The sequence below is a fragment of the Bos mutus genome, chromosome 14, assembly GCF_027580195.1.
Source record: "Bos mutus isolate GX-2022 chromosome 14, NWIPB_WYAK_1.1, whole genome shotgun sequence".
Taxonomy (NCBI): domain Eukaryota; kingdom Metazoa; phylum Chordata; class Mammalia; order Artiodactyla; family Bovidae; genus Bos; species Bos mutus.
This window is the reverse complement of record NC_091630.1, coordinates 49,995,798-50,022,013: the sequence shown is the minus strand read 5'-3', so window position 1 is coordinate 50,022,013 and position 26,216 is coordinate 49,995,798. Positions and strand designations below refer to the sequence as shown.

General features: G+C 39.1%; 1 protein-coding gene across 2 annotated transcripts in view; it reads left to right on the top strand.

Annotated features, from left to right (window-relative positions):
- PREX2 (phosphatidylinositol-3,4,5-trisphosphate dependent Rac exchange factor 2) overlaps positions 1–26,216 on the top strand; it is a 304,496-nt gene that overhangs the window by 130,813 nt on the left and 147,467 nt on the right. For both annotated transcript variants that reach the window (XM_070382299.1, XM_070382298.1), the window contains exons 15-22: positions 539–611; positions 3,073–3,215; positions 3,372–3,464; positions 7,245–7,393; positions 12,978–13,063; positions 18,945–19,081; positions 22,300–22,417; positions 24,091–24,275. In XM_070382299.1, coding sequence (XP_070238400.1) covers positions 539–611; positions 3,073–3,215; positions 3,372–3,464; positions 7,245–7,393; positions 12,978–13,063; positions 18,945–19,081; positions 22,300–22,417; positions 24,091–24,275 — 984 coding nt within the window. The remainder of the gene's footprint in view (positions 1–538; positions 612–3,072; positions 3,216–3,371; positions 3,465–7,244; positions 7,394–12,977; positions 13,064–18,944; positions 19,082–22,299; positions 22,418–24,090; positions 24,276–26,216) is intronic.

Here is a 26,216-nt window from a genome sequence, read left to right as displayed (position 1 = left end):
GGCATGAGAGTGAAAGAGAAGCTTGCATTTGCTGACTCCCCTGAACAACATACTCTTAGGGTCTTACAAGTCACACTAGATTAATAGGTTTCTTTGGAGGCACTTAAAGAGCAAGGCCATTTGGTGGGAGGTGATAGAAGAGATGATGCATAATGACTTTTACTTAGCAAGCTTTATTTAGTGAGTTTTCAATTATAGGATATTTCTTTGATGCATAATTAGGATATATGATCAAAGAAATAAGGCATCATTTGTGGTAGCAATAAATTGTAGTTACTCATGTATTTTCATTTTTAATCAAGCATAATTTTCTCAAGAAATAGTAAATCTTTGTTTTTAATGTCAAAAGAAGATATTTTCATAATCAAAGGAATGTTTGATAACAATTAAATGCATTGTCAGTGGGCTTCTGAAAGCAACATCAGCCGTAATGTATGAATGGCTTTGTCAGGACAGTGCTGAGAATGTCAAATGTGGTTTCAATGCAGCAGAATCTTCGGTCACCTGTTAACTTGTACAGGGCTTTTGTGGTTGACAGGGGGATTGCCGCAGCAGAGAAGAGGCGATGATATTTGGCATTGGGCTCTGTGACAATGGATTTATGCACCATGGTAAGCATATTTATTTTGGAAGCTTCCAGATGTATTTCACTGTTTTGTTTTCTCAAGACATTGGGAGTCTCTCAGTGGCCAGGGAAGTCCTCTAAAGATGAACCAGCAAGATTGTCTGGGTCTTGCCACATGTCCCTGTTGGGGCACCATGTCTGCAAGCAGTGTCTCCACAAGTATTATCTATAAGTTGCCATGACATTTTTTCTGTTTTTCTAGACTGGTTCTGAAAAAGCAAGAGCTTGAACTAGAAGTTAAAAAAAACAGCTCATGTATCTCTTTGAAACTATTCTAAGTCAGACCCATGGGTTTCTTTTTATTTTTTTAATGCCAGTATATATTAAAATGATTAAATGAGAGCCTATATAATTGCATATTTATAGTGATTTTTTAAGAAAATACTTTCAAAATTAGAGAACAAAATTATAAATTTCTGGAAAAAAGTTTCTTTTTGACTACTAATTAAAGATTGAATTCCTTTCTTGTTTGTTGACTTCATTTCTCTTAAACTTATAAAAGTAATGAGACTTAGTTTTCCCTCTCTATTCATACGATCTTATAGATTCCATAAACCCGAACCATCGCTTTCCATTGTTAATAATATTTGCTTATGTGCTTATTTGATAGCTCTTGTGCCTATTGGCCAATTATATTCAGAAATTACTTTTTCTGAAGCAATAAGAACAGAAAAGTAGCAGTGATTTTGAAAGCCTCTTTGATTATCATTTGTTCCTTTGGGACTTCCATTACATCCCAGTGTCTCTGGACCACAGGAAATACTGGTCTTTGAAAAGCCAATTATTGAATGGAAGGAATGACATCATTATATGGAATTAAAACTATAATATCAAGCTGAAAACCTTCAAAGATTTTGATGATTTTTCTCTTTAAAGCATCAGCAAGCATCAATTTAATCTAAATATTTATTTTAAAATATTGGGTTGCAGTAAAGTTTTTCCCTATGGAAGTCTCTGTCAGTAAAGGCACAGCCAGTTGGGCTCATGCCTGGCCTTATGGATGTTTTCTCTCCCTGCCTTTAGACTGACTGTTTGGTGGAGGAAAACAGCAGTAGCAGAAACACCATGTGAGTTTGGGGAATAAAGCAGGTCATGTCGGCAAGGCCTACCTGTGTGAGTGCTTCAGTCCTGTCCGACTCTTGCAGCCCTATGGGCTGCAGCCCACCAGGCTCCCCTGTCCGGGCAAGAATACTGGAGTGGGTTGCCATGCCCTCCTCTATGTGATCTTCCCGACTCAGGGATCAAACCTGCATCCCTTATGTCTCCCACATCAGCAGGCGGGTTCTTTACCACTAGCGCCACCTGGGAAGCCCTAGGCAAGGCTTACCTCGATCTCAATTATATTCTCCTTCCTATTGTCAGCTGCAAAAGGCTTGTGTTGCCTTTAATTTGTGGTTGGTAGTTTCATTCGTTAAATTTATGTTGCCAGCAGTTTTCCATTTAAAGGTCAATCCATACATATAACTGATCAACAGTTATGATTTGAAACTCCATTAGAAACAAAGGAGCTATCTTTTTTTTTTTGCCTACTGTATGCCAAATTATTTACATTTGTTACATTTTAGTTTTGTCCAACATTATGAAGAAGATTTTATTGCCCACATATTATCGATGAGGAAACTGAAGTTCAAGGAGTTTAAGTAACTTCCCCAGTATTGCTTCCAGAATAAGAATATAAGGATAGATAAGTAGAAAGAAGATTTCTCTTTTAAGACACTTTGACAGCTGTCAGGATCTCACTGAGAACAAATTCTTTCTATCAGTATGTAGTCTTATTTTTAAAAAAGGCTAACAAAACTTATACCTTATATCATTAGAGCATGTCAGGCAGCTTTGGGACTTTGGGGGAAAATGTTAGTATTCAGATAAAAGGGAAAAACTGACCTTTGCAGAAATAAGGTTATTTGAGAACAGTGTTTTTATGCAGATGACTAGGAATTGGTGGAAACTAAAATCACATTTCACCCAGAAGGCAGATTCTGGTTTGAAGTGTTAGAACAAAAGCAACTGCGATGAGAATTGCTCACACACATAAAGGCTACATTTAACCCATTTGAATTTTCCCATAATTGTGCAGGATATTAAAAACAGAAATGTTTTTGTCTTTTACTTAAAATGTTTACTGCAAATTCAAAACCCTGTAGGATTCTATGTTTTGAATTGCATGCATTTTTAAAATTCAATATAATCTTTTGAAAGTAAAAGTTGGATTTTAATCTGGAAGGTAGCAGATTTGGTTAAGTCAAAAAACTTTATCATGAAAAAAAAATATTACTTATCTTTAAAAATTCAGTCTTTTAGGTAACAGTAATTGAAGGAAACATCAGCTTGAAATTATGGAAATTAAAAAGTATCGTTGGGATATTTGTGAATGTAACTTGTTCCAGGCTGGAGGTCTGTCAGTATGGAAAATGAGGTTGATTTGGGCTCGCTCTCTATTTCCATAGTGCTTGAGAAAAGTGAATTCAAAGACGAACCTCTACTTTTCCGTTTTTTTGCGGATGAGGAAATGGAAGGGTCAAATATGAAACATCGGCTGATGAAACATGATTTAAAAGTTGTGGAAAATGTTATAGCTAAATCCTTATTGGTAAGTTTATTACTATGCTGTGCAGATTTTCTTCTTCATTAGACATTGATAGATTACATAAACATGTTTGGTGATACAATGTATCATTTCAATCTGTTTGATTTGTAATTTTTTTCATAGTTGTTTTGTTAGTCATGTTAATATTTTACATTTCAGATTAAATCCAATGAAGGCAGCTATGGTTTTGGATTAGAAGACAAAAATAAAGTTCCAATAATAAAGTTGGTGGAAAAGGGGTCTAATGCTGAGGTAATGTAAATTAGTGTTTTTATTTAAACTTTTTGTCTGTGACATACACATTTAAAAGTTTTTAAAAAAACTGAAATCAGCCTTCAAGTATCTTTATTGAAAATAATGACTCTGAATAATCTTATTCTGAGGTTTTTTGTAATACTGTTAGGATTTGTGAAAGAGGGTGTCTGAGTACCTAAGGAGAGTGGGGGAGGTATTGTAAAGATGTACAGCTTCAACTTGACCTTGTAGGAGTCCAAGTGGTTTAGTCCATGTCTGATTCTAGTCTGCAACCTGGTGGAGACTGTATAGGGTGGGACTATTATGCATGTTACATGATTCTTCCACTGAATCAAGAGCTGTGTCTTCTATTTCCCTATCACTTAAATTTTTTTATTGTGGTAAAAGGCACATAATATAAAACATACTATTTTAAACATATTTAACTGTACAGTTCATTGGCACTAAGCACATTCACATCGCTGTGCAACTCTCACCATCATCCAGCTCTCAAAAATTTTCACTTCATAAACTGAAACTCTGTCCCCGTTAAATCATAGCTGCCCATTTTTCCTCCTCCCCCGTCCCAGCCCCTTGTGCCTGGGATCTGCCAGTGGACTTTCTGACTCTATGAATTTGACTATTCTAGGTACCTCGTGTAAGTGGAATCAAACAGTATTTGTCTGCACCCAGTGTATATTGGAATGCATTTTTAAGCTTAGCTTAATATATGTCCTACAAACAGATGGCACTTTCTTTCCACCCACCCCTCCATGCTATACAGTAGGTTCTCATTAGGTATCTGTTTTATACATTAGGTAGTATGTGTACCTGCTAAGATCATGGCATCCAGCTCCCTCGTGTGTGTGTGTGTGTGTGTGTGTTAGTCACTCAGTGTTGCCCAACTCTTTGCTACAGACCCCATGGACGGTAGCCCACCAGGCTCCTCTGTCCAGCCCCATTAGTGCATGGCAAATAGAAGGGGAAAAGGTAGAAGTGTGACAGACTTCCTCTTCTTGGGCTCCAAAATCACTGTGGATGGTGACTGCAGCCATGCATGAAATCAGAAGGCCATTGCTTCTCAGCAGGAAAGCAATGACAAGCCTAGACTGTTTTGAAAAGCAGAGATGTTACTCTGCTGACAAAGGTCTGTATAGTCAAGGCTATGGTCTTCCCAGTGGTCATGTATGGTTGTGAGAGCCGGACTGTGAAGAAGGCAGAACGCCAAAGATTTGATACCTTCGAAATGTGGTGCTGGAGAAGACTCCTGAAAGTCCCTTGAACAGCAAGGAGATCAAACCAGCCAATCTTAATGGAGATCAACCCTGAATATTCACTGGAAGGACTGATGCTGAAGCTGAAACTCCAGTAGTTTGGTCATCTGATGCAAACAGATGACTCATTGGAAAAGTCCCTGATGATGGGAAAGACTGAGAGCAGAAGGAGAAGAGGGTGTCAGAGGATGAGATGACTGGATGGCATCACCAGTGCGAAGAACATGAACTTGAGCAAACTCCAGGAGATGGTAAGGAACAGGGAAGCCTGGTGTGCTGCAGTCCATTGGGTCACAAAGAACTGGACATGACTGGGTGACTTAACAACAACATCAACAGTGTGTGTGTGTGTGTGTGTGTGTGTATGAAAGAAAAAGAAAGTGAAATCACTCAGTTGTATCCGACTCTTTGTGACCCCATGGACTGTAGCCTACCAGGCTCCTCCATCCATGGGATTCTCCAGGCAAGAGTACTGGAGTGGATTGCCATTTCCTTCTCCAGGGGATCTTCCTGACCCAGAGATCAAACCCGGGTCTTCCATATTGCAACCAGATGCTTTACCGTCTGAGCCACCAGGGAAGCGCCCCCCTCCCCATATATGTGTGTGTGTGTGTGTGTGAATCATAATCCTATCATTTTTGGTTATCTTATTTAAATACAGTTTCCATCAGTAAAGCATATGCTTTGATTGATTTTCTCATTGGGTTAATGCTGATTAATGTACTCTCACCTCACCAGACTTTTAAACAGAGGAATCTCCCAATCATTCATCCATTCACTCCTTCAGGAATATTTATTTAGTACCCGTTATGTGATTGGCAGCATTCTAGGCTCTGGGAATACAGCAGTGAAGGAAACAGACAAAATTCTCTGCCCTCATGAAACATGCGTTGTAATGTTCTGTCCCAAGTATATTGGGTTTAAAGTGTTCCTACCTTTGTCTGCCTTGTAAAATGCTTACTCCTCAAGAAAATGTTTCTCAGTATATAAATTTTTAATAAGGAATGTGAGAATGAGTAAAGCATGGCTTTTAACTTTGAACCTATTTAAAGTCAGTAGCCAGCTATCACTCATTCTAGCTGCTGATGCCCAAGGTCTCTGCTTTTGTCAGCCTCATGAAAGACACAGCTTTCTGTTGTTTGGTCACTCAGTCCTGTCCTACTCTTTGCGACCCCATGGACTGTAGCCCACCAGGCTCCTCCGTTCATGGGATTTTTCCAGGCAAGAATATTGAAGCAGAATGCCATTTCCTTCTCCAGGGGATTGTCCTGACCCAGAGATCAAACTTGAGTCTTTTGGGTCTCCTGCATTGGTAGACCAGTTCTTTCTGCTGAGCCACCAGGGAAGCCCGCTGAAAGCTTTATGTATAGCTATTAATGTCAGAGAAAATAAATCTGCTCAGGTCATACCCTGTTAGTGGGCCTGGCCAACAAATAACTTTTTTTTGTTAATTTTCTATGATGAGGAAATGTTTCCCCATTTTCAGATGATGTTCTTGGAGTGCAGGTTCACCTGACTCTGCCACCAATAAAATGCCCTCTGCCAGGTTTTCATCCTTTAGCTAGTAACCAGCATATACTATAGTTTACAGGCAGTGTGCATGTGTGTGTGCGTGCCTGCTGCTGCTGCTAAGTCGTTTCAGTCATGTCCGACTCTGTGCGACCCCACAGACAGCAGCCCACCAGGCTCCCCCGTCCCTGGGATTCTCCAGGCAAGAACACTGGAGTGGGTTGCTTAATCGTTTCTATTTGTGAACCCATGGACTGTAGCCCGCCAGGCTCCTCTGTCCATGGGATTTCCCAGGCAGGAATACTGGAGTGGGTTGCCATTTCTTCCTCCAGAGTATCTTCCTGACCCAGGTATGCAACCTGAGTCTCCTGAGTCCCTTGCACTGGCAGGTGGATTCTTTACCCCTGAGCCACCCCATTTTTTCCCTTTTAGGCAGTAGGGTTAGTTAAGAAGATTGACCTGGTTGGCATGCAGAGATAATGTCTTCCTTGTTATCCTTCCAACGTCTTGTGATCCATGCCTGTTGGAGTTCTTCCTTGGATTCCAGGCATTTCTCTCTCCTGCCCTGCAGACACCTACGCCGTGTCAGGCTAAAGATGCATATTTGGTTGTCATCCATGTCTGTATAGAGGTTGTAACTCTCTGAGTTAATTGGATATAGATGGAAAACACAGGAAAAACAATTAACCTGAGGTTTGACTGTAGTTAAAAGGATGAAGTAAGAAGAACTATTAAAGATAACAGAAAAGAAGGGTCACAGGTGAAGTACAATGTTAAGTCCTAGAAGGAGGGAGAATTTCAGTAGAGACGGGTGATCCAATGAAAAACTGAATCAAAGGGAGTAACTGTGTTATCTCTTCCACAGTTCTGTACTATGACGTTGTATAAAAACATTGCAGATGTGTTAAAATGTCAGAAATCACTAAGTTTTAGACCTTTTCAGATTCTAATTCTGTGAAAAAGTAGGTTTCTTATTAAAATATATATATATATTTTTTTGCTATTTCTCTCCTAGATGGCTGGCATGGAAGTTGGGAAAAAGATTTTTGCAATTAATGGTGACCTAGTTTTTATGAGACCTTTCAATGAAGTGGATTGCTTCCTGAAATCATGCTTAAATAGCAGAAAACCTCTAAGAGTTCTCGTGAGCACAAAGCCAAGGGAGTAAGTCGTATAGTTTATACAGTGTTTGAAAACATTAGACATTAGCGAGTAAAATAGAAAAGTTAGCAAAATCAGTGTCTGAAATTAAGCATCTCATTGCTTGCACATTTGAACCTCACCAACATCACTGATACTGGTCTTTAGATGATGGAAAAGTTATGTTGCTTATGATGGTTAAGCTACTTTATGTTGCTACTTAAAGCAGGTTAGTTTCAGCAGAAATAATATTTTCTTTTTGTTACCCCAATTTTTCTTGTTTGGGTTGGGTTGAGCTTGATTACCAGTAGGAAAACCAGCAGGACACTTGGTAATGGAAACTTTATTCCCTCATGCTCCCTAAATCCAAGGATTTCAGGGACTATGAACGGATGAGACACCCTGTGTTGAAACACACAATTTGTTGTTGTTCAGTTGCTCACGTAGTCAGCTATTCATGTCCCGTCCTTGGCTACCCTGTGGACTGTAGCCCACCAGGCTCCCCTGTTCTTCACAAACTCCTGGTGCTGGGTCTTTTCCAATCAGTGAGCTCTTTGTGTCAGATCCACAAGGGGATACACATAATTACATCTTTATAGAATGGGAGCATGATTAATGATCTGGGGGCTTTATAAAAACAATTAATAAGATATTATGGATATACTTGGGAAACATTGGCTTTTGGTCTGAAAATCATCAATGATCTAGTGTCCCTGAATCAGATTTCCATGAACCAATTAATCAAGAGAATGTATATAAAGTACTTAGCATAATGTCTTAACATGTTTATATTCATATTTCTCTTTAAATTATATTATTTATCCATATTTCTCTTTGAATTATATTATTTTTCTATAGTAATAAGCAACTTCATTAATTTTAAGATAAATGAAGATTACCACTTCAGAAGCAAAAGAGTTTATTTTAACTACTTATGAAAATATTCTAGGTATATATGGTATAGTATCTTCCCTACCTTGATATGTATTTTCAGCAATAGCTGAATCCATCATTTATCTTAGGAGTTGAAGTGCAATGTAATGGGCTAGTTCTGCAGTGTCATCCAGGTAGAGGCTCTAGCTTCTACCCATGGCTTACCAGGGGGTCTGAAGGAGTGAGCACGACTCATCAAGGTTAGTAATTTAGGAAGACTTTGAGACAGAGGGCAGCAGATAACCATAATAATGTCTTTTCCCTAAGACTAATTAAGGTGTTTTGTTGTCTTTGTGACCATGACCGGCTTTTAGCCCACCTAGCTCCTCTGTCCATGGGATTTCCCAGGCAAGAATATTGGAGTAGGTTGCCATTTCCTTCTTCAGGGGTCTTCCTGACCCAGGGGTTAAACCCAAGTCTCCTGCCTTGGCATGCAGATTCTTTACCACTGAGCCACCAGGGAAGCCCAATTATGATCTATTACTTCCCTTTTATCCAATCCTATCTAAGATGAAGCTTACCTAGTTGCCTACCTCTGAATTTCAGTTCAGTCCCTCAGTTGTATCTGACTCTTTGCAATCCCATGGACTGTAGCATGCCAGGCTTCCCTGTCCATCACCATCCCCAGAGCTTGCTTAAACTTAAGTCCATGGAGTCGGTGATACCATCCGACCATCTCATCTCTGTCATTCCCTTCTCCTGCCTTCAGTCTTTCCCAACATCAGGGTCTTTTCCAGAGAGTCATTTCTTCACATCAGGTGGCCAAAGTATTGGAGCTTCAGCTTCAGCAGCAGTCCTTCCAATGAATATTCAGGACTGATTTCCTTTAAGGTGGACTGGATTGATTTCCTTGCTCTCCAAGGGACTCTCAAGAGTCTTCTCCAACACCACAGTTCAAAAGCTTCAGTTCTTCAGTGCTCAGCTTAAAGGTCCAAGTTTCACATCCATACGTGCTACTGGAAAAACCATAGCTTTGATTAGATGGACCTTTGTCAGCAAAGTAATGTCTCTGCTTTTTAATATGTTGTCTAGGTTGGTCATAGCTTTCCTTCCAAGGAGCAAGCGCCTTTTAATTTCATGGCTGCAGTCACCATCTGCAGTGATTTTGGAGCTCAAAAAAATAAAGTCTGTCACTGTTTGCATTGTTTCCCCATCTAATTGCCATTAAGTGATGGGACTGGATGCCATGACCTTAGTTTTCTGAATGTTGAGCTTTAAGCCAACTTTTTCACTCTCCTCTTTCACTTTTTCACTTACATCAAGAGGCTCTTTAGTTCTTTTTCACTTTCTGCCATAAGGGTGGTGTCATCTGTATATCTGAGGTTTTTGATATTTCTCCTGGCAATCTTGGGTCCAGTCCAGCATTTCATGTGATATACTCTGCATGGGCATTTAAAAGGAAAAGGACAGGCTGGAAAAGGATTAGGCAGTAGGATTCCAGAGCAATTATTAGTAAACTAAAGGCTGTCACCATGGTTCCTTGCCCTCTGATTTAACCTTGTAAATACTTTTCACTGATCATAGACATCTCAATTCAGAGGACTGGGAAGTCATCCACTTCAATACTGAATAGAAAGAGGCAAATCCTTAGTCTTAGAATTAGTTGCTAGATGAGCAGGGTTGAACCTGGGTGTTCTGATGCTTCCTTCCATGTCTGCTGCACCATATCTGAAACCCTGTATTTCTGGTCCAGATTCAAGGCTCTTTCACCACTTGCTTGTTAATTGTGTTGTTTCAGTATCCTTATCCATAAAAAAATGGGGACTGTAAGAGTGTTACAGAGGTGCTAAGAACTTAAATGAATCTAGGTTTGTAAAGAACCTAGTCATGTGTTCAGCATGTAGTATGTCCTCCAGTGATGTTATCTGTGATGCTTATCTGTTCTTTTATTTCATTTTTCCCCCACTGCTTCTTTATTACATGAAAAGTAAGTTTCACATTGTATTTCAAGACTGTTTTGAGAATTGTTGTTGTTCAGTCGCTAAGTCATGTCCAGCTCTTTGTGACCCCATGGACTTCAGGACGCCAGGCTTCCGTGTCCTTTACTATATCCTGGACTTTGCTCAAACTCATGTCTGTTGAGTCAGTGATACTATATGGAATACTCAAGTTTTTCCTTTTTATTTTTAATTTGTCTGAAATATTGTAACCTTTCCTTTATGCCCTTATTCTAACATATGATTCCTGTCAATCATTCTCATATTTTCTTACAATGGCCACTTATAATTTATGTAGTAAAAAGGCAAAAAATGAGAGGCAAATACAACAGAATTTTTCTTTTGAACCCATCTGTAGTTTACACATTGATTATATCAAGGAATTTTTCAAAAGGCTTTGTAGCAGATAATTTAGTGCACTCATTTTCTACAGGAAATGAGCATTCCTCTTGTATAAATTTAATCCTTCATTTAATAGTATAGTGGTCCGAGCAGGGAAACATATTTTCCAAAGGTCATTTTATGAAGAGAATTACAGTGTTATGAACAAAATGCATCTCACAGTGTTCTGTACAAATTTTGTTAAAAATGTAATAATCTTGAAGATTAGAGCGAAGTCAACCTCGAATAGCAATATAAGGATAGACTTTACTCATAAAGAGTTTTGAGAGTCCATTATGAATTTTTCACAGTTCAAAAGCACCAATAACTCACCATGGCCAGAAAGGTCCAAGTTATTTTAGTGTGAGTCCTAAGTCACTTCGGTCATGTCTAACTCTTTGTCACCCTATAAACTGTAGCTCGACAGCCTCCTCTGTCCATGAAATTCTCCAGTCAAGAATACTGGAGTGGGTTGCCATTTCCTTCTCCAGAGGATCTTCCTGACCCAGGGATCAAACCTGCATTGCTTATGTCTGTTGCAGTGGCAGGTGGGTTCTTTACTGCTAGTGCCACCCGGGAAGCCCATTTCAGCAAAAGTGAACCCTCATTCAAGAACTCTCATTCTCTTATTCATAGAGAAGCCTAAGCTACCTCTATTTTTTATTTCATGCTCAGAAGATGTGTTTATTCCCTTTTCTTTTCCTTAGTCAATCTTCCATCTTCCAGTGTACCTTTGACAGACCCTAGGAGCAAGGTGTTGTAAAAGAAGCAGATATAGCCTTATATAGCAAAGTGTTTAATTAAGGATAAAGGATAAATTCATTCCATAAGCTCAGTGCCACCAATATACAGATCACTTCATAGTGTGTAACCTAATTTATATAACATTTTCAGGGCTTCCCTGGTGGCTCAGATGATAAAGAATCTGCCTATAACTCGGGAAACCTGGATTTGATTCCTGGGTCAGGAAATCCCCTGGAGAAGGGAATGGCTACCCACTCCAATATTCTTGCCTGGAGAATTCCATGGACAAAGGATTCTTTAAATTCTATAATAACACTTTCAGGCTGCCCTAAAACAGATAGTTTGCATTTCTGTCACAGATTGCCAGAATGCCTGCCAGGGTTATATTTGAAATTATAGGGCCAGCCTCTGCCTTCAAGTCTAAGTGCAGCGTGTATCTTTCTGAAGTTTTCTAGACGCAGCATTGCTCACACAGCTCCCCCAGCTCTTTCATAAACAGTGAGTAAGTGCTGCTCTACCTAACTTCAGACTCTGTCTCATGTTCCCTTGAAATGCCGCCAGCTTTTATTTCATGATTCATTCATCATCTTTGGAAAACACTTTTGTTTTTTGGGCATCAAGTGCCATTCATCAACATTTATTACATGGTATTCATTTGTCTGTGCTCTCTCTGGAAATTTATTTAGACTCATTTTTGTTGTTATGATGTTGTGTCTTATCTCGAGTTCGCTGCTTTTCATTGTTGCTCTCTGATTTCTGCCTTCCTTCCTTGGAGTAGCTTGTTTATTACTGCCAGTTTATTACTCCCTCCCTGGTTTGCCATGATGGCTGACTCAAGATCTCCATCTCTTCCTCTTCATTTCCATGTGGGTTCATTAAAAAATACGGCTTTTCTTATTCAGATTTACCTTTTGATGTGTTATCCTTTTGAAATTCCACTGAATGAACACTAAAGTTAATCATATTCTTAAATAAATGATTTTGATACTGTGTTTGACAGGTCTATTCTTTAAAACCAGCTCTTTGTTGTTGCTCTTTGCTGAAGTTCCCACAGGTAGAAATGGATGAACCTTGTGTTTCTTTTATGTTAATTTTAAAAGTGAGACTTTGCAAAGTGCACCAAAGGCTTTGTCAGAGTAAACTAGGGAGAGATGCTTCCATTGTACTAAGTACTTGCGCAGTTCATAGCATGAGACAGGGCAGTTTACCAAAGGTTTCTCTTTTCACCTTCACTGACACCCTGCAAAGTAGTTTTAACATCATCATCTTTTTGCGGAAACTGGCTCAGTTAAGCAGTTCATCCAAGTTAGCCAAGTATTAAGGGACTAAATAAAGATTCAAAGGGAGGTTGGTGTGACCAGAGCCTGTTCCTTGGTCAGGATATTCTGTGCAATGACTGTGTTCAGTGGGAGATCTTGGGTGCCTGCTCTGGGTCCCTTGGAAGTGCACCCCCCATGCTTATCCAGCCCAGTCTCTTTCACACATTAGACCCCAGATATGTATTTATGGAAGGATTGAATTTTATTCAGTCCACAATAGCTGTATGGACAGCTATTGTTTTAACCAGTTGTGGCATTTTAAAGTCATCTTACCTTATTTTCTATTGACTTTAGGACAGTGAAAATCCCAGATTCAGCGGAAGGACTTGGCTTCCAGATCCGAGGATATGGCCCTTCGGTGGTGCACGCAGTAGGAAGAGGTGAGAAGCGGTCCTGTGTGGTGTCCAACTGGCCAGCAGGTTTGAATGGTCCTTACTGAACAAAAATGTGTGCAATCATGTTGCTATGGATATTCTCAATGTTTGCTGTATTAGCTCAATGGTAGTGGCTCAGTTGGTCAAGAATCTTCCTGCAATGCAGGAGACTCTGGTTCAATCTCTGGGTCAGGAATATCCCCTGGAGAAGGAAATGGCAACCCACTCCAGTATCCTTGCCTGAGAAATCCCGTGGACAGAGAAGCCTGGCAGGCTACATTAGATGGGGTCTCAGGAGTCAGGCATGATTTAGTGACTCAACCACCTCCACCAGAAACTCTTATTTAAAAAAAAAAAAAAAACTTCTCCAAATTGTAAGACAAATTTATCATTGTTAAAAATTCATAAGAGAATGATTCCTCTCAATCTCACTTTTCTCCATGTTTCAGTGTAATCAAAGGATGTAATGATTTTAAGATGGTCTGTTTTTCTCTGACAGCATATTACTGTATTTCTGTCAGCAATTCTATATGTGAGTTTGGGTTTAAGAATTATCTGTGTGGTTTATGTAGCGTCTGCTGCTGTATGATTACTTCAAGGGGTCTCATAAACCATGTGTTTTATAAACCATCAAATGCATTTTAAATTAAATAATTTAGGGGACCCAAAACTTAATGTTTATATTTTATTCTCTTTCTGTTTGACAGGCAAATCAGCTTTTGATATCTCTTGTTAACATACACACTTTTAAATTTTATGCTAACATTGATGTAATTTAAAGAAATAACTGTTAGATCCCACATTACTAACCACAATAAATAAACTGCTGCTGTAGCAAGAAAGATCACAGTAAGCGACGTGTTTATCTTAACAAGAGATATACGTGCTTTTCATTACTAAGATATGTGAATTGTAAAGCATCTCAACATGATCATTCCAACATTAGACTGGGAAATTTTGAGATGACGTTGCTATCAGAGTCAAATTTATCAAGAACATACTAGCTAGACCTCTATTAGAGTCTATAAAATCACTTTCATTAGTGTATGTGTGGTAAAAATTAACCTTACTTCAAAAACTTTTCACTCAGACTTTTAAAATACATAGATTAATAGATATTTCAAATATTTCCAGTTACTCGTTAACGAAATGGGATTCATTGCATAGTGAAAGGGATGTTTGATGTGACAAGTATTTCCTTCATTTTCCCTAGACCAAAAAGGAGCCAATCTCTTTATTAGTCCTATGAAATAACTGAAAACCAGAGTGAATCAAGTTTTTTCTTTCCTTGTCTTTTAAGGAGCAAGGTTGTATTTTGGAAACTTAGTTGTAGGGTTAAGTCCAATTCTGGTTACTATGCCTTTTGCTTCTGAAGAAGAAAACAAAGAAATGCTCATGTGCTTCTCCTTTTGAGTGAATATGAAATATGATAATAGCCTGTGGTTTCCTTTTGCACTGTAATCTTGCCATGAAAAAATAAACTTCTTTCCCATTTTTCTTCTTCAGCCCTTTCCCATGGTCGCACACTAGAGCATATCAATGACTGAACTTCTACCTGTGGAATCTACAATTCCAGTATGCCAGGTTCTGGTGCTGGAGTCTTTTTTTTTTTTTTGATCTCTCATCACTTTGATATTCTCAGGTTGTTTTAAAATTCAGTTGGTTTGTAAGTGAACTGTAGTTCAATAAAAAATGATAAGCAAAATTCGATAGGGTTGTCCAAGCTTTGGATACTTCTCCTTTTCTGCTGGTGAATTACATCCTTCAGAGTACCACCTCCTCCCTGAGCCAGCTTTATCCCCATGGTGGGTCACTACCGTCACTTGTCTGCTTCATTAGGTCCTCTCATCCCTGTCTCTCAGGTGCCTCCAGGGTCCTCTTGGCCTTATCCTCAGGTGCGTTTTGGCCTCAGATAAACCTAATTACAGCCTTTGCTATTTCTTCTGAGCAGCTGACAAAGAATTGTCACGGATATGGAATTAGTGTCACCCCAAGTCACCGTCTAGTCTTTCACTGAGCCCCTGTTACTACTCAGCATTCTGCTTACGTGTCTGATCAGTTTTCTCCCCATCATTGCCTCCTGTCTCCCAGGTATGAAGCCTTCCAAGTCCTGGTTATTTGGTCATCATCTGTTTTTCTCCTACTCTAGAGGAACAGGTCTTCCATTTTCTTCTCTTGAGTTCAATGTTAATATCTCTATAAAGATTCTGGAGCCTATCCCTTCAGATACTGCCTCTGCGGTATTACACTGTCAGATAGTCCCCTTACAGAATTTTCAGCCTTTCTCTTCACTGAATTACTATAGTAGAGGCTATAAAAATAGCCTTGGGCTTCCCAGGTGGCGCGTGTGGTAAAGAACCCGCCTGCCAATGCAGGAGACTTAAGAGATGCCAGTTCGATCCGTAGGTGGGGAAGATCCTCTGGAGAAGAAAATGGCACCCCACTCCAGTATTCTTACCTGGAGAATCCCATGGACAGAGGAGCCTGGAGAGCTATAGTCCATGGGATCGCAAAGAGTCAGACACAACAGAAGCAACTCAGCATACACAGCACACATAAAAGTGGTCAGCTTTTTCCTCATTGAAATAAACAAAGAAACAAAGCTATCTTGAATTGAACAGCAAACTCAAAACTTTCCTTCTTCCTTATTTTCCCCTCTAGATCCTTGACACTCAAAATTTGGTCCATAGACTGACAGCATTGGGATCACTTGGGGGATGGTTAGAAATGCAGAATCTCAGGCCCCATCCAATACTTACTGAATCAGAATCTGCATTTCAACAAGACCACCCCCGCCCAGGTGATTGATACGCATGTCAAAGATTGAGACCCTCAGCTCCAGAATATTGCTCTCAGAACTTTAATTTTTGTCATGACCCAACTTCCTGAAATGCTGCTCTGTATTTTGGCTGGATCTTCCTCACATCCTACTTGAATTTCAGCCCAGTGCTATAGCTCCTCCCACCTCCTACCCATGTCTTCAAGAGTAGCCCTTGTCTTACAGGAGTAATCATGGACTAAACTGAGAAGTGCAAAGGATATTGAAAGTTCCTGTCTTAATTGAATTTTCTGTCCCATTTGTTTAAACTGACTAGTCTTGTTGGGGTGAAATGTTCATATTTTGACTTCTGAGATGGTGCTTTTCAGATTTTTCTCCTATCCCTTCTCTGCCAACTCTTCATCTGTTGACCCCTTAACTGTTGGCACTCTCTTCTCTTCTCTGCCTTCTGTGCTTTCTACATAAACAATTGTATTGATCCTCTTTGCTGGGGATTTCTGAATTTCTTTGCTCAGATTCCTTGAATTCTATAGCCAAGATCTAATTGTTTATTATTCATCAATGCGCCTTTGGCATCTTAAAATCCATTTTCCCCAGTTGAACTTTTCATCTATTCTCTGAAGCTGCTTTACCCCTGGGTGGTCTCTCATTATTTGAGTAACTCCATCTACTCAGCCACTGAGCCCAGAGGCTTAGGAATGATCCTGGGTACTCTCACCTCTCCATCAACTCCATCATCAAACATCAAATACTTGATCTCGTTCTCCCCTTCATAACTAATGCTACCTTAATTCCAACCTGGGAATTTGCAGTAGATGCTTACTGTGATTTTGATTTTTGACTTGAACTCCAATGATCCACCCTGTTTCAGTGGGTGGGGAGGGATCATGTCACTTCTCTGCTTAAAATTCTTAAATGTTTTTCCTCTTGTGTATATAATAATGTTCACTTCGTAAGTTTCAAAACCTGCTTCTGCTTAGTCCTCCTGTATTTTTCACTCACTTTCATTCAGGACGGACACCAATTGCTCCTATGGTCCCAAATGTCCAGGTTATTTCTTGATTCAGTACCTCTTTTGGGGCTGTTCTTTCTTTTCTTCTTGTTTTTTTTTTTTTTTTTAATATTGGAGTATAGTTGATTTAAAATGTTGTGTTAGCTTCAGGTATACAGCAAAGTGAGTCAGATATGCATATACGTATATTTACTCTTTTTTAGATTCTTTTCCCATATAATCCATGACAAAGTATTGAGTAGAGTTCCCTGTGCTGTGCATTAGTAGGTCCTTTTAGTTATCTATTCTATATGTAATAATGAGTATATGTCAGTCCCCTTCTCCAATTTATCCCACCCTTTTTCTTACCTCCTGGTAACCATAACTTTGTTTTCTACGTCTGTTGCTCTATTTCTGTTTTGTAGATAAGTTCATTTGTACAACTCCCCCCCCACCACCTTCTTTTTGTCAAAGATTCCAGGCTGTTCTTTCTGCTGATAATGTCCCTCCCTCCCTCCTTCAGTGCTCAGCTTAGTCCAGAAAAACCACTTAATATTTCTGGAAGTGAATTTTAGTGAGAAGAAAATGGATACTGTCTTCTTGAATATCAATTATGTTCTTTAACATGTTTAATAACATGTTGAATAATTATTTGCTTGCAAAGGAAGGTTCTTCTAACATGCTTATGATAATTTTGTAATCATTGATATTAGTTACATATATTGTATTTGGCAGTGGTGCTTTGTAAATGTTGATTTGTTCAGAATATCAAATAGTATTGATTGGCAGGTCCTGAAAATCTTAACTCACTGGTTAGAATATGCCACTGTATCTGTGCAAATAAATGGTGGACAGTTGATGTTTTCTGATTAATTTTATTCTCCACAAATTCTCTGCTTCCTGACTCTTTGTACATATCCTAAACTCATTTTCTTTGCAAATCCAGTTCACTCCTAGTTGCTATGGACTTGATTTTTTTTTTAAGAATTTCTTTTGTCATTAAAAAAAAATGAAAGTGAAGACTATTTTAATATTTAGAGATTTTGTAGACTAAATGAAGGTAAAAAGGCCTGTGCTTCTGGTTTTCTCATTTTGCCATTATATTTGCATGTATAGAACATTAGATTGATTAGACTTTTGAAAGGGGAAGTAACTGATTAGCATGATAGAGATCTCTTTATAATATCCCTTCAAACGAATTCTTAGATGGGGTGGGAAGATATTCTCTTCAATACAGTTTGAATGGCCAAATAAATAGAGAATGTTTGAGAAGGCATTGCCATCAGAGCCAAATTCATCAAGAACTCTTCTGTCCATGGAATTATCCAGGCAAGAATACTGGAGTGGGCAGCTGTTCCCTTCTCCAGGGAATCTTCCCAACCCAGGGATTGAACCCGGCCCTCCCACGTTGCAGGCAGATTCTTTACCATCTGAGCCACCAGGGAAGCCCATGAACACACTGCTAAGTCACTATAGTCGTGTCCCTGTGCGACCCCATAGATGGCAGCCCACCAGGCTTCCCTGTCCCTGGGATTCTTCAGGCAAGAACATTGGAGTGGGTTGCCATTTCCCTCTCCAATGCATGAACTTGAAAAGTGAAAGTGAAGTCGCTCAGTCGTGTCTGACCCTCAGCGACCCCATGGACTGCAGCCTACCAGGCTCCTCCATCCGTGGGATTTTCCAGGCAAGAATACTGGAGTGGGGTGCCATTACCTTCTCCGCCATGAACATACTAGCTAGATCTTTATTATATTTTGAAACTGCGATGGACTTGTGGACACAGGGTGGGTGGGAAGTGGAAGGTACGACACATTGGGAGAGTTGCATTGACATATATACCGTGTGCATAGATAGCTATTAAGAAGCTGCTGTATAGCATAGGGAGCTCAGCTCATGATGACCTAGAAGGGTGGGAAAAGGGATGGGATGGGAGGGAGGTTCAAGAGGGAAGGGAGATATATATATATTAAAAACTAACACAAAATTATAAAGCAGTTATACTCTAATTTAAAAATTTGCTATATGGAACTTAAAGTTGCTTCCCTATGTTACATGGGATAGAAATGAATCATATTCCTATAATTAGTTTTTGGCAATTTTCTCATTTGTATTTAAAGGAACTGTGGCTGCAGCCGCTGGCCTTCACCCTGGGCAGTGTATCATCAAAGTCAACGGAATCAATGTCAGCAAAGAGACACACGCCAGCGTAATTGCCCACGTCACGGCCTGCAGGAAGTACCGGAGACCAACGAAGGTAAATGCCCTCGGTGCAGCTGTAATGGCAAGCGCGCTCAGAAGGCCCTGGGGGTGGCATGCGATGATGCCAGAACTGTCTGTGGTTTCCACTGCCAGGTTCATGTTTAAGCGCAGCATTGTCAGTCTCATAATGCTTCTTTTATGTGTATAATTAGTTATAATCGATTCTGCTTAAGTGGCCACAGTTTGCTGCTGTAGTATTAGCACCAGTTTAAACAGTGTCCTGGGCTATTTTCATTTTCCTTGTGATGAGTTTTCAAATAGTTAAGTGTTTATCAAATTGAAATCTAAAGGCCTGAACTATTTTCTTGACAGATGCTTTAGAATCTGTAATGGTCAGCATATATTTTGTTGGTATATATGAATTATAAATGCTTATACTGTTTATTATAAAAAACTTCTGTGAGAAAAAATTGTAGGTTATACTTTATAGAGTCCATGATTGACTGTTGGATATGTTTTATTTAGGTAACTGAATTTAGCTCTTAAAAGAAAATACCACAATGTGCTTGCCATTACTTAAAATTTTAAGCATTGTCCTCTGATTCAAACTTTACATCCCATACAAAAAAAAAAGTTAAAATCCTATTTGGTAAGCTAAACTTACTATCTCATGAGTATTGGGTTAGAAAAAGAAAATTCTCTCAAATTAATTGAGTGCAAAAGGAATTCTAAAGGAGAGGCATTCTGTTTTTTTCTGTCATGCACCTAAAATACTCCTTTTTTTTGGATTTGGGAATATGATTTTGTGTCCAAAATAGAAAGCTGAATGACTACTTTCTCTTGGGCCAGGACTGACATCCTGCAAAATACTGAGCCTCCAAGAAAATAGCTAATCAATTCTGCTTACTAATAAGGTCAAACAAGCATAGCAAATTGGAATTCACATGCCGATCCATAGGTTACTTGGATTAACAGTAGTTTCATACATATTTATTGAACTATGTTAGTGAATGAAGTTTTAAAAAGATACTGAAATGATCAGATCTTTCCCCTTATGCCAGAATTTTAAGAATTAGTTAAACTGAGTTGAGTTGAGTTTCTTTTCATTTCCCTTATCTTCCTTGTTGGAGAGGTGTTGACCAGTGAAATAATTAAGAAAAGGAGTAAATAAACAGAGAAATTCACCAGGTAAATAACACACTCTAGCAGGTATCCATTGCTGCAAAACAGACTGTTCCAAACTTTGTGACTTGGAACAACAGTGATTAATTATTTCTCTTGCTTCTCCGGTTGACTTGGTGTTGGTTCCTTGAGGGCTTCATTCTGCTGGGAACTGACTGGTGCTGGGGTCCCCTCCTGAAGGTTTCTCACTCAAGAGCCACTCCACCTGGCTCTCCTTTCCAGTCCTAAGCATAATTCTCCTTTCTACATAGTGTCTGGGTTTCAAGAGGGAATATTTCAAGTGATGATCTCTATATTGTGCTTGTTACTAGCCCTCCGAAAAGTCAGATCACATGACCAAGCCCAGGGTCAGAAGGAGCTACACAAAGGTTTGGATTCTGGGGGATTGGTTCCTTGAAGGTCACAACCAGTTACCAAAGTTTATTTGCATGATTAAGTGTTAACTAGCACTTTAATGATGTGGTATTGGTGCTTAGTTGCTCTGACTCTTAGCAATGTCATGGACTTTAGCCCACCAGGTTTCTCTATCTATGGAATTTTCCAGGCAAGAATACTGGAGTGGGTTGCTCTTTCCTTCTCCAGGGGATCTTCCTGATCCAGGGATTGAGCCCTCATCTCTTGCATCTCCTGCATTGGCAGTTGGATTCTTTACCACTGCGCCACCTGGGAAGCCTTTTAATGATATGTGAAAATGAAGTTGCTCAGTCATGTCCGACTTTTCGAAGCCGAGCCCCAGGCTCCTCCATCCGTGGGATTTTCTAGGCAGGAGTACTGGAGTGGGTTGCCATTCCCTTCTCCAGGGGATCTTTCCAACCTGGGGATTGAACCCAGGTCTCCTGCATTGCAGGCTTTACCATCTGAGCCACCAGGGAAGCCCTTCAGTTCAGTTCAGTTCAGTTCAGTTGCCCAGTCATGTCCAAGCCCTTAATGATGTATAAATGAAATGAAAGTCTCTTAGTCATGTCTGTTTCTTTGCGACCCCATGGACTATACAGTCCATGGAATTCTCCAGGCCAGAATACTGAAGTGGGTAGCCTTTCCCTTCTCCAGGGGATCTTCCCAACCCAAGGATCGAACCCCCGTCTCACGCATTGCAGGCAGATTCTTTACCAGCTGAGCTATCAGGGAAGCCTTTAATAATGTATAGCACTACAATAATTAAACACAATTGTGAAGATGGATAATACAAATTATATCACACTTCAGTCGTGCAACTCATCTTATCACCCTACCTAGGAAAACTACAAACATTAAAGTAATGCAACCCTCTAAATGTTTACTTGGTAGCCATTTCGTCTTTCTCATTTATCTGAATAAGATAGGGAACTGCTACTTAAAAAATATAGGATCATTTATGATGTAGAAGGATTAAAAGGTAGTTATATCAGTTGGGGGCCCCATAAGTTGAAAGATCGTCTTCCAGTTTTCTTATTGGTTTGATTCACGAAAAACATTAAGTGTATTTGAAACATGTGTGACTGTTACGAGAGCGCTTTTTAGGGACTTCCTGGTAGTCCAGTGGTTGCGATTCGCCTTCCAGTTCAGGGGATGCAGGCTCAATCCCTGGTGAGGGAACTAAGATCCCACATGCCTCACGGCCAAAAACTAAAACCTAAAACAGACAGAACACTGTAACAAATTCAATGAAGACTATAAAACTAGTCTACATAAAAAATATTTTTTAAAGAAGTACATTTAAATCATCTGTACACTTACAGATGACTGCTTCTTCAGAAAAGTATCCATCTACCATTTATTTTGTTTACAAATGTAATTTATAGTTCATTATATGTTATGCTTGAGTCATTTGAGTAAGACATTTGGGAAATACATCTTATTTAAAAAACTATCTTTGGAAGAAAAAACCCTCAAGCTTAAAAAGGTCAGTTTGTTAAAAACAATATTAATTGCCATTGACTTCCTGTCAGTTTTAGACACTGACTTTCCTTCTCTCTCAAATTTTATTGTATTTAAACTAGAAGGGTGAATAAGATTGTCAGCTCTTCTTCTGAAGTACATTTATGAAATGGATATGCATTTTAGGAAACACTGATAGTAAATACCTCTGAGGTTTCTTTCCTTCATTTCCAGCAAGATTCCATACAATGGGTTTATAATAGTGTTGAGAGTGCTCAGGAAGACCTTCAGAAGTCCAACTCCAAACCACCAGGAGATGAAGCAGGGGATTCCTTTGACTGTAAAGTAGAAGGTGGGTTTCTTCTTCTCCTCTTGGGTTTATAGGATTCTTTGTCAATGTGCCATTGCCGAGTCCCAATTGTTAAAAACCTTATATGTTCAGGTGACTACCTTAGTCATCATCTCAAATAGATGTCACGCCAAATCCCTAAGTCATAATTGCTCACGGCTAACGTGGAATAACTACGACGCTTTCTTAGGCTCTCTGTTAGATATTTTACATGGATTACCTTACCAGCTTATCAGAAATGAAGCTCTATTTTGTTGTTCAGTCACTCAGTCGTGTCCAACTCTTTTCTACCCCATGGGACTGCAGCATACCAGACTTCCCTGTCCTTCACCATCTCCCAGAGTTTGCTCAAACTCATGTCCAGTGAGTCAGTGATGCCATCCAACCATCTCATTCTCTGTTATCCCCTTCTCTTCCTGCCTTCAGTCTTTCCCAGCATCAGAGTCTTTCCAGTGAGTCGGCTCTTTGCATTAGCTGGTCAAAGTATTAGAGCTTCAGCTTCAGCATCAGTCCTTCCAATGAATATTCAGGGTTGATTTCTCTTAGGATTGACTGCTTTGATCTCCTTGCAGTCCAAGGGACTCTCAGGAGTCTTCTCCAACACCACAGTTCAAAAGCATCAAAATTATCATCACCCTAACTTTATGGAGAAGAAATTGAGGTCCACGGAGGTTAATGAATGTGCCCAAGCTAGTAAGTGGTAGAATGAGGATTCAAACCCCAGCTATGATGTGTTTCCTTGTTTTGAGTTTAAATGTTGTGTCAACCTTCCCACTCCAATGTGGTTCACAAACCATGAGCACCTGCATCACATAAGATGGAGATACAGAGGCTCAGCCCCACCCTCGATCTACTGGGTGAGAATCTCAATTTTAGCAAGATAATATCTGTATGTACAATAAAATTTGAGAAGCCCTAGTTTAGAAAGTTCATAGTTCCTTTGAAATTATGTTTTTTCTGCTCTTGCCTATTTTATATTTACTGGTCCTGCCTTTATTCTAGGAATTAATTGTTTTAAGTAAACTAGTACTGTATTTCTACTTAGTATTTACTGTTAGAATCCTCATTCCTCAGCAGTTTCTTGCTTGAGACTACATTTTTTTTTTCACTAGCTGACTGATTGTTGGCCAAAAACCTATAGGAATATATTCAGGATGGAAATTTTATTACAGTCAACAGTGATACATTTTCTCAATGAGTTAGCCTCAGAAGATGCTGTTTGGAAAAATTCAGGCACTCTCTGCTGAAAAAATAATTATTGCATCTCCTTTCTGCTTCAGTATGATTTTCTGTATTTTTTCTGCTTTGAGAAAATATTCATCCAATGTTTGAGGCAGTTTTAGGAACCCTGACTTGAAGCTATGCATGATTTTAATGAAAAAATTGTATGTTTCATGTTGATACAGATATAAGTAGGCATGCATATGGTCCATAGATCAAAATGGGGTGTGCAAAGATAAAACTAGTCATATTAGAAGGGTAAAGGTTGGATCAGTCAATTTTGTATTTTTTTCCAATGCTCTTCTTTTTAAAAACGTTAGCTAGATACTTCATTTAGCACATCAGATTTAGTCACCCTTTAAAACCTCTAAAAAATATTCAGAGAGATTCAGATTATTTGAAGAGACTAAAAAACCCTTCCTGAATTTGCTGAATTAAAGTTGTCTTTTTTCCAGAGGTAATTGACAAGTTCAACACCATGGCGATCATCGACGGGAAGAAGGAGCACGTGAGTTTGACGGTGGACAATGTCCACCTGGAGTATGGTGTTGTGTATGAGTATGACAGCACCGCTGGGATCAAGTGCAACGTGGTGGAGAAGATGATCGAGCCCAAAGGCTTCTTCAGCCTCACTGCCAAGGTACGAGTGATCCTATCAGAGAAAGATATTATGATGTCAGTAAAACAACTCAAGTCCTCAGCCACCCCCACTTTAAAAAATGAAATAGCTGTGAATGCTTCAGCTGTCCGCTCATTCAAGTTCTCTTTCTTGTTCTTTTTTCCCCCATTACTCAACTGTGTATAGTCTTTTTTTTTTAATTGACCTCTTTTGGAGCACAGTGTTATGTTAGATGGGCTGCTTGCCCAAGCGAGTATTAGTTGGTTTGGCAAAGGTTCTCTGCATTTAGTAAGTTTGCTACGTCTGTGAATTCAGTATCGTGAAAACGTCTCAGATGATTTTCATGACAGATGGTGCTTTCCTAAATGTACATAATCCTCTGAAGAATATTTGAAGTCGTAAAATGCATTCAAATTCTGTAAGGCTCATGTTTATTTCATATAGTTTCTCGAAGCTTAAAGACTAGTTTATGAATAGATCTTCAGATGTGTATATAATTCTTAGTTGTGAAGAGTCTTGTCCTTAGTCCTTAAAGCAAGACAGGGAGGGAGGAAGAGGATCTTCATCCAAATGGATAAAACACATGGTAAGTAGGAGGTCACCCTGTTTGCTTTCTGCGATCCTTCCACAAAGTAAATTGGTCAGACTCCTATTGCACCCTCCGCAGGTCAGAATGTTTGTGTTCTGTCTACTTTTACATCACCCTGGGAGGATTCAGGTACAACAAGAAACATGTGTCTTCACCACCTTTATTTCTTCATTTCAGTTCGTGTTTCAAATATGTATAGTTGAGACAGATCTAGTAATAATAGCAGGTATTTTTAAAATTTTAGTGGAAGAAAATAATAGAAAAATCCAAATGCACTATTTCAAAAATAATTATTTTATGGTTTTCTTTTATATTCTGAAAGTCAATTTCTTTTTTCATTTGTTTTTTTAAATTTAATTGGAGGGTAATTGCTTTACAATATGAAGTCAGCTTCTTAAAATTATCCCATCATTATGATGACATTGTACCACTATATGTATCTATTGATAAAGAATCTATAGTTTCAAAATTCAACCCATTCCCAACTATTAATAAATTACACTACTGAGAAGATCTATAGAAGACTTTGAGACCAGTTTATTGTAATTAGTTTATCTCATTTTCTAACTCTTTGAAATTTACAAAATTACGTGGTTTATTTTATATATGACAACTATACGACTTAATACTGTATATATTTCTATTTTACACATGAAGAAAGTCAAAGAAATTAAGAAATTTAACCAAGACCACACTGCTAATGATAAAGTGAGCTCTGATTTCTAGACTAGTTATTAAACCAAAAACTCACACTCCATATTCTGCAAGACAGGGAAATGGAAGTGGTGAGGGAGCTCAAATAAACATCTAATACATTGTCTATCTCACACTATATTATAAAAATCTGATGCAAAGTTGCAATCAGTCACTGTGATCTTTGAACAATCATAAATGCTACATATACATAATGTTCGTGCTCAGTTGCTTCAGTCGTGTCCAACTCTTTGTGACCCTGTGGACCATAGCCCACCAGGCTCCTCTGTCCGTGGAATTCTCCAGGCAAGAATACTGGAGTGGGTTGCCATGCCCTCCTCCAGGGGATATTTCCAACCCAGGGATTGAGCCTGCATCTATTATGTCTCCTGCATTGGCAGGCGGGTTCTTTACCACTAGTACCACCTGGGAAGCCCATATATAATAATACACATAATTAATTCTCTGTTCATTGGAAATTCTCAGTGATTCATGATGTACACACACACATGCTGCCTTATAATCAATTCAGATAGCCAAAAGATTTACTAATTGAGCACATCACATGAATGGTTTTATCTGCTGCTTTCATCAGACAGAGTTCAGACACTGGAAGCAATGTTGTTTTTTAACTTTGGCAAGAGAAAGTCTCATTTATTCCATCCTTCTTCGAACATTTG